The sequence below is a fragment of the Alligator sinensis genome, unplaced genomic scaffold (assembly GCF_000455745.1).
Source record: "Alligator sinensis unplaced genomic scaffold, ASM45574v1 scaffold307_1, whole genome shotgun sequence".
Taxonomy (NCBI): Eukaryota; Metazoa; Chordata; order Crocodylia; family Alligatoridae; genus Alligator; species Alligator sinensis.
The window spans coordinates 706,437-715,460 of NW_005842115.1; the positions used below are offsets into that span (position 1 = coordinate 706,437).

The 9,024-nt window shown below is 43.1% G+C and overlaps 2 protein-coding genes across 4 annotated transcripts in view; one reads left to right on the forward strand and one right to left on the reverse strand.

Moving 5' to 3' along the window:
• Positions 1–4,214, forward strand: part of ASAP1 (ArfGAP with SH3 domain, ankyrin repeat and PH domain 1) — a 286,988-nt gene extending 282,774 nt beyond the window's left edge. For all 3 annotated transcript variants that reach the window (XM_025205413.1, XM_025205411.1, XM_025205412.1), the window contains one exon: positions 698–4,214. In XM_025205413.1, the coding sequence (XP_025061198.1) occupies positions 698–772 (75 nt within the window). In that variant the 3' untranslated portion in view covers positions 773–4,214. The remainder of the gene's footprint in view (positions 1–697) is intronic.
• Positions 4,215–4,240: 26 nt separating this feature from the next.
• The window catches only part of LOC102370149 (elongation factor 1-alpha-like), a 6,023-nt gene continuing 1,239 nt past the window's right edge, over positions 4,241–9,024 (reverse strand). Inside the window, exons 2-5 of the mRNA XM_025205414.1 lie at positions 8,430–8,580; positions 7,445–7,701; positions 6,879–7,113; positions 4,241–6,622 (exon numbers count right to left, since the gene is read on the reverse strand). Coding sequence (XP_025061199.1) covers positions 6,507–6,622; positions 6,879–7,113; positions 7,445–7,701; positions 8,430–8,580 — 759 coding nt within the window. The 3' untranslated portion in view covers positions 4,241–6,506. The remainder of the gene's footprint in view (positions 6,623–6,878; positions 7,114–7,444; positions 7,702–8,429; positions 8,581–9,024) is intronic.

The window sequence follows — 9,024 nt, forward strand, 5'->3', positions numbered from 1 at the left end:
AATGTTTGGATCCCCCTTCCACGCATCTATTTTTTCTGTAGGAACTGATGACTGCAACCTTGTGGTCCACTTGTTCGCGGGACTTGTTGGCTCTATCCTTCTTAAGCAGGAGGGCTTAGACCTGACTTTGGGGCTCTGATTCTTTCAGGGAGAGGGTAGATGAGCCCTCTATCCCTTGTTTCTCTTCTTTGCCTGATGTAAGGAGTGCTCTGTAAGGTTTTCTTCTACCCATCATATAGAGCAAACTAGTCCATGTCATTTTCCACTTTTAGCAAATATCTTTGTGGAGTGAGTTGGTCAGCAATGATTCAGGAGATGATTGTTACCCCAGGTATAGTCTGATACCTGTAGCTGAAGGTGCACTTTTCCTCCTCCATGTTCCTGAAATTCTTGCAATTCAGTGAAATACAAGACTTTTGCCAGCCTCCCATTCCAACAACAGTCCTTTAATTGTTTCATTCTACCTGCATTCATTTGTGCCTTTGTTAATCAGTTAAGCTGTTTGGATGGCTTATTATTGATCTTTATAAAAAGCCAAATGTTAGCTGACCTGGGTCAGTTGGTGGAGGGTTTACATGGCGTGGGGCGAAACATGCAGGACCCCAGCTCACTTGCGCTGACACGCAGAAGGAAGTGCGTGGTGGTTGTATGGGATAAATGGGAAGTCCTTAAACCATGTTTGTCTCCTTTGTTGCAGATTGGCCACATCGAAGGACAGCCGGAGAGGAAAGGAGTCTTCCCTGTGTCCTTTGTGCACATTCTGTCAGACTAATAAACATACAAAACTTGAGCATTGCACATCCTTCATGCAAGACGGGCTTTTTAGCAAAAGCGAACAGCTGCTGCCTCCCTGTAATCCTGTGCACAATTGTATATATAGCTGCTGTTACAAAATAAGAATTCATTTAAGGTCCACCTCATGAGGTGAATTATATCCGCATTGTAAATATACTGTGTTATTCTGCCTTTGCCAGTATTATGGTAGCCTTGGAACCTGGCACGCCTTATTGGGTTTGTTGAAGCCATCCTTGGCATCTAGCACTTATATCTCTGTCCATGCTGTTAAAATCGTGTACGAACTGCCAGCTTTCCAAATATAGGTGGTTTCAATCACCCATGTAACTGGATAGAAATGACTGTTCCTAACAAACTCCGTACTTTCAATGATATGATTAGAAAGTTAGATTCTGTTTTCAAAGTGAATGGTTTGGGCCCCTTTAAAGACCAGTCTACAGTTTTTAAGTGTACACCATTTACAGCTATGAAACCCACTTTGGTATGTATTAAATGAAGTGTTCAGTTAAGTGTTATTATAAAAACAGCAACAGAAATATTCACTGACTTTACAGACAGCAGTAGCATTTCTGGGTGCGCATCCAGCATTTCATGTTTCTGTTCTGTGGACTCCTCCGCACTGAGTGCAGCTTCCCTGTGATATTACCTCACTGTAAGAAGGTTACAAATTACTTCCCTCTGAGAACTTTTTTATTAAACATTAGTCAGACTGTCCTGCATTAGAAAGATGTACAATTTGGTAAACCTTCTTCCATTTAACTTCTAGAAAATATTACTCTTGGCATTATGCATGCATTTAGAAGCTTACTTAAAACCTGTCTTTGTACATGAATAGTACTGTAGTCACATAGCTAAGTTTGAACAAGAGAGCATTTCAATTTTCTCACTGTTCACATTGAAATGTGAGCCTGCAACAGTATTAGTTTATAGCTAATTGGCTGTCTGAACATTGTCATTTAAAAATGGCTTCAACATCGTTGAAGGTTATAATTAGCTAATGTAAAACTTTGTAAGTGGTGTGTTATTTGGCAAACTCAGTGTTGTAGATAATTTTTTTCAAACAAAATCAGAGTGAAAATTGCCCTTTTTCTGCTATTGATGATGGAAACCCAAATCACCAATATCAAGTTGTTTTAATAGTCTTCATTAAACCAAAATTGTGGTCTATAGTTTTACCTCCAGGCATCAGCCAGCAAACACATAATTATAATGTTAAATTTCTACTAGTCTTTCGAGTGTTGCATTTGACCCCTGGCAGCTTCAGAAGTATGAAATTGCATTGCCTAAAAACACATTCCTTGCACTTAATTAACTCTCATTTTTTCTCTATTCAAAGCATCTAACATGCTATTAAAATACAAATCCATTCATTTTTCTCATTTTCTACGGTATGTTACAGTTTAACACACAATTGTTTTTCTTCGTAAACCGTTTTTGTCAGGTTCCTTGCTTTTCATATATAGGCCTGGTACATTTCTTAAGATAGATGTCACTTCAGCACAACAACAGATATAATTTATATTTTATCGTAGATCATCTTGGCTACCCAGGAGAATTTTTCATTTCATAAAAGCACAATGCAAATTTTCTGAAAGCTTTCATTTTTAGAGCAGTTTGACAAAGCTGTAGTCAGTGAATATTTAATCTTATTGATATGGCTAATATGGAAAATTTAAATATCAGTCTAATAAAACCTGCATGATAATTGCAAAATATTGGAACTGTTATTGGAAAGCGGCTTTTAAACAATTGCTTCATCATCTCTGACAAAAACAAGTTTATTCTTAAAAAAACAAGAAAAGAAAAGGAAAAAAAAACAGGGCACAGTGCAACGAAGCTTGCTGGCATTTCCCCCACAGCATTACCCACAGTATTTCAGACTCATACTTTTTCTGGAAGGAAGTCAGGCCCAGAGTTTATTTTGCATTCCATTTTATCCATTAATACATTTTAAGTTGCATTAAAGAACAAAAACTATTTACGTTTTGTGGTCAAGTGTATTTTTAAGTGATCTCAAAGTGAGCTGGTAAAAGCAAAATGTATAAAGAAACTTGGACATGTAAAATGATGTTGAGTCAAATGCTATTCTTTTCTACGCTCTTTGCAGTAGTATATATGCATTTTTTTAAACTGAAATTGAGTTCCATCAGGAACAAGAGTTCTGTTTATTCTGGCTTATCGTGGGTCATAGGAAACCTGAAAAACACGTTGTATGATATTGAGTTTAAGTATGGTATTATTTAAACTCAATGAGCCACTCTGCAATTTTGTACATGACATGGTATTGGAGAAAGTCTAGATCTTTATGGACAAATAGCTAATTAGTTTTTTTGCCCCAGGAGGGGGAAGTATGTTCTGCAAATGATGTCTTATTTACTGTTGAACAGCAGTTGCTATTTATTTTTTTATTACATAGTACATTGACGTGTTGTATAGAAATCAGCTCTGGTAGTGCCACTAGTTAAAATCTTGACTTCTTATTTGAATGTTAAGGTCAAACATCAGTACACTTGTCTCTTCACATGTATTTAATGTGACAGTTTGAGTACTGTATGTGTTAATTTCTACTTTTTTAATATTTAAAGTCGCTTTTAAATAAATGTATTCAGTTGATCCCAGACATCTGCACCAAGGCCCTTTTGTCAATTGGAATATCCTTGAGGAGAAAAAGACAATTTACTTCAGTAGAGTGCAAGAGACTATCCTAAGTACTTGGATATAGCACACACCTTGCCTGGTCACCATTGGCATGTATATCTGTTATGTACAGAAGCATTTCCCTGTAGTTACAGTGTTTTAATCCAACCCGTGGAGTAATGAGCGCATTTTGCTGTGACACTTTCTCCAGTGGGCTTTTCTACATTTAAAGTGGCTTTCTGTTTGGAAAGAAACGCTTGCCTTTTCAGTCATCTTCTTCTCTCCAGAAGGGAGAACAGAATCTCTCAAACAGCTGTAGTGTGAAATGGTTCTTCGATGGCCATGAGTGTGATCCCTGGAGCTGAGCGCCTGTCTAAGTTACTACCTAGCCCGGTGGTTCTCAGCCTTTTTAGACTCCAACCGTCCCCTCATAACTTGTGAACTGAGCAGCACCCCAGTTCAAAAAACAAGTGTATTTATTACAGTTCTTACCTCCTTGGAGAAGGGCCAGGCAGCAGGTGCCATGCAAGGAGAGCCTGCCCTTACTTAACCCCTCATGCTTCCTGTGGCACCCCAGCCCCCACAGTGAGAAATAACAATCTAGCCTTTACCAGAGAAGGTCGACACATTTGAAGTTGTGTGGAGCCTTCTTTTAGGCTCTTGAATGCTTTCAGTGCAGTCTCTTCTACTTGAAAGAGGGCCCCAGTAACCAGCTCCTTCCTTTCTGACTTACTGGTTTTACTCTCTCGCTATTTAAAAGACAACTTACAGAAACTTTTTAGTCTCTGTCCTTCCCTGAACGCTGCTGAAGGATGACAGTTTCCTAGCCAGCGTGACTAGCAGGAAGTGGTAAGTGAACAGAGCTAGCTCCTGGACCAGCAGCAGGGCTGTGGTCTCACTGTGCTCTAAATCAGCAACTTTGTGAGCTAGTTAGGACTGCTGGTGGTGATGGCAGTGGTCTATGAGCCAACTGCGGTAACTCCTCATTACACCAAAGTCTGGAATATAGCCCATACCCTGGGCCATTCACCAAGAGCTGATCGCACTAGGAGTTTGGCGTTTGCATGCTGAATATATGAAGCACTAAAAATGTTTCTCTGACCAAGACTTGATCCTGCATCATTCCATCATTGCTTTTTTCTTTTCCTTCTCATGTACCTGTTTTTCCCCTCCTGTGCTGGAGCAAGACCCTCATTTTTACATATCATTTAGAGGGTCTTAGTTTTTCCTAAAAATCACAGTAGAGGGGAAAAAGTATTTTCCACTTCAAGTTGAAGGAAGACTGCTTTGTTGCCGCAAGAAAAAGTCTGAAAGCTGCAGTTATTAGTCACTCCACTTATTCATGTTACTCTTTTTGCTACGTAGGTGGGAGACAACCACTGGAAATGCATCTGAAAGCTAGAACTCCACTGCAGTACAGAGAGAACATTCAAAATCGGTTTGCTCTAGGTCTGGAACAACATTATCTGCCCTTTCACGCAGAAGGTGTTCAGCTGAAGGCTTATAGAAAACAAAATTAAAGCTATGCTGTCTTGTTCCTTCCCCTTTTTAGGCTTCCACTCAAGTGGCTCAGCCAAACAGAGCAGGAGGAAGTTGTCTTGAGCTTGTGAAAACACAGCAGGAGGGTTAGGTGCTCCTGCTCAACAGAGCACAGCAAGTGTCTTGCTTCAGGAACCTGGCATACCCCTTCAAATAGCAGGTGGACAAATCTAAACCCCAAAGTGAATGCCCACTGGGTACTGCCTGAAGTAGCAGACAGTTGAGCTAGCTAGGACCCCAATTTCTGATATCCTATAGAGTATTTTGAGGTTCTCCATGCCTTGAATGCTCCAATAAAAGAGATTTGTTGTACAAGGCAGGGTCCATTAAACTAATTTATACAGGTTGGTAAAGAGTTAATTATGGACCTTAACTAGTTTGCAATTTAGCACAAGCTGTTGTTTCCAGATTATACCCTAGGATTAAGTGTAGAAACTTGCACCTTTTGTTTTGCTGGTCCCTTAAAGCTTAACTATCATTTGGTTGTGTAGAAGGTGCCTCTTATGAGCATCAAGGTAGAGCTCCCACAGACTAAAAGGAGGTGCCAATTAAGTGTGAGAGCAGTATAGGCTACAGCTGCTGCTAGCCAGCATGAAAGCTACATTCCCCATGCTTACTGAAAAGCAAGCTCAGTCTGTTGACAAGTATTAGTTTTACTTAATAGTTTTCCTGCCCTAGAGGCCTTAGCATCAATAAAAAGCTTAGCTAGGGATCACTTTAGGCTATTTCTATTGCTTCCTAGTCTGGTATGAAGTACTTGGCTATGGGCACTTCTCAGTCCAAGGGCAGTCAGCTTAGGGTAGGAATATCACTACCTACATTTTAAAAATGTGGCTGTATTAAAAAGGCAGACTACTCCCAATATCAAATAACTCAACCTTTGGCTTTCCAACCTGCATTCCCCTGAAGGGAACAGAAAAGGCAAAACCCAAAAAAAAAAAAAAATGCAAAGAGAGCCTAGGTAAGTGGAAGCACTATTTGCTGACTACAAGTCAGCTGCAGCCTAGGCTTTGTTACAGCTTCCTCTACAGACAAGATGTACTTCCTCATTCAAAAAGGAGTCTTTTGGAAGCTCACTAGGGAACATTACATTCAGTCACTTAAGTGAAGCTGGAGGCCATGTGCAGTTATAATAAAATTTGTTAAGCTTGCTTTAAGAAAAGGTGCAAGTTACAGCATGCGCCACAGTTGTTGCATGAAGCTGTCCTTGGGATTTTACTCAAAAGGGCTCAAGGTCTTGACAGATGGACTGAGAGGCCAGGCCCAGCCCTTTTCAAGGGTGTAGAGTAAGGCTATAGTGTCCAAGGTGGCTTTTGTAACAAATGCAAATAAGTCTGATCAGATGAGATTTAATTGTTCCAACACTGAACAATCCCACTGCATTAAACATAAAAGATCCTCAACTTGAGGTTAAACAAAAAACCCCAAACCAATCCCACAAGCCGTGAGCATTTCTCTATGAAGGTAGTTTGCAAAAAACAAAACAAAAAAAACAAAACAAAACACCTTAACCTCTCACAGCTGGCAGCACTCCACTAGATAAGCAGAGCTTTCTGCACTTGTTTTCTAGTAGAGCCTGTGGATTTCTTTTCTACCGATTTGATGACTCCAACTGCAACAGTCTGCTTCAAATCCCGAGCTGCAAAACGACCTGAAATGAGAACAAACACTAGGCTTAGCTATCTTTGACTCCGTTAGGCAAAACAGCCTGTTCCTGCAGATGCCAGGGTTCCTTTAGTCCAGAAATAGCCATTTAGTGACGTTAGGCTGTGGATCCTACTGGGAGTGGAGAGCAGTCCAAGTGGACCCCAGTCAGGGACTAGGCACTTTGATTTATGTTTTCACCAAGGCTTCTCTTTTGCCACTAGCAGCTAACAGGCAGCATTGTCATGACTCCAGATACTTACCCAAGGAAGGAAAGTCGAAAAACCTTTCCACACACATTGGCTTCCTAGGTATAAGCCTAATGAGAGCAGAGTCCCCAGACTTCAGCATAGATGGACTGTCCTCCAGCTTCTGCCCAGAGCGACGGTCAATCTTCTCATAAAGTTCAGCAAACTGGCAGGTGACATGAGCCGTGTGGCAGTCGATCACTGGAGAGTAGCCAGCCCTGATGAAGCCAGGGTGGTTCAGGATAATCACCTAGGATCCAGAAATATCCCAGGAATGAGTGGAGGGCTTTTCACCTCCGCTATTTAGGGGAGAATGCCCAAGATACCTGGACATTATTAAACTGCTTCAGCTGGCAACCATCTGAAGAACCTATACATCCAGCATTTACTCTACAAATAGGATTTTAAAACACCTCTCCATCCCCTACTTTAGGCCTGCTGGAAGTACCATTTCAGAAAGACACCCTCCAGGAGCTGCAGCTTCTTCACTGCTCATCCCAAATACCCGTCTGCCCTTCACAGGAGGCCTCCAGAACAGCAAACAAACCAACCTGACTCTGCCTACAAATGCATCTCTGTACCTGGGCTATGAAGTGAGCTGCTGCTGCTGGAGGATCATTCCTGGAGTTACCAGCTACATGGCCCCGTCTCAGGTTCTTGACAGCAATGTTTTTTACGTTGAAGCCTATGTTATAGCCAGGAAAAGCCACTTCCAGTGGCTCATGGTGCATTTCAATGGATCGGACTTCTGCCGATAGGTTTGTGGGGGCAAAAGAGACAGTCATGCCTGGTTTAAGAATGCCAGTCTCTATCTTCCCCACAGGTACAGTACCAACTCCTAGGGAAAAAAACCAAAAGCACACACATTAATGCATTTGTCAGAGCTGACTATGTGAAGCACAGGTAGTGCAGCAGGATTAACTCTCCTGGCCAGGACAGGGCAGGAGAACAACTTCAGAATCCTCTCCTTCAAGGAGAAAAGTTGACCCTCCAAGGGCCAGAAAGGTATCCATGGCTATGCAGCTGCAAGAAGTCCAACAGGGAATTTGATATCTTCCAAAAGAAGCAGGTATGAAGTTCTAGATTGGGCAAGTGGCTTCATTGCCAACAGTGAGATCCCAGGTGGTGGTCTCTAGTGTCAGTAAGAAGCACTGGTGCCATGGCAGGCACACACTGGATTAACCACCACAGGGACTTCCTTATGAAGTCAGCTTGTGCAAAGAGATGAGGACATGTCTGATGCCACTCTTACCAGGAAGGCAACACAGTTGATAACTACTATAGAGCAAATGAAACAGCAGCAGAGTGAGAGGTGTTGCTGCCACAAGGCATAAGCCAAGGTTACTGGACCAGACCAGACTGCCAGGACCAGTGCCAGGTTGGTGCTGTAACTTATTTCTAGAGATGCAACAGGGCTAGGAATAAGCTGGGCCTTCTCTTCATGAAGGCCATTTGTGAAGGGCAAAAGCAAAAAAATCTCAGCTCTACTTGGGTTCCTGCCCCCCCCTTCTCCCCCCAGCAGTCCCATAAGGAAATCCCAGGACCCAGCCCCTTTCCAAGACCAACCTCCGATCTTGTAGACATCCTGCAGAGGCAGCCTCAAGGGCTTATTACTCAAACGCACGGGAGGCAGAAGAGAGTCTAGCACTTCCAAAAGTGTTTGTCCCTTCCCAAAACCTTCCTTCCGTTTGACCTGCCAGCCTTTGAACCAGCTCATCTGCAGGGGGGAGAAGCGAAGTGCTAGCAAGATGCATCAGACTGACAGCTGGGATGCACACGCAAGCTCCCAGAGCTGGGCTGCTCCCCAGCCAGGCCTGGAGCAAGCCCCAGCTCCTTTTCCCCATGACCCAACTTGGACTAGACCGGTGCTCTGGACCCCTCACCCACCCTGGGCCTGCATGCAGAGGCTGGAGACCATGCGAGGCCCCCCGATGTTGGCAGCCCAGCTCATCCGTCCCCACCCCAGAGGGGACACACCAAGGCTGTGCTCTGCTGGGGAGGGAAACGGGCTTCCCCCCCAGCCCTGCTCCATGTCTGCACCCCTACATGTGGGCTGGGGGAAGTGCATGGCTAGGGAAGGCCCACGGTTAGCAGAGGCTCTTGCTACAGGTGCGATCCCTCAGGCTCCGTTATTTAGGAGCTCTGCCTTTTGCAGCTGCCG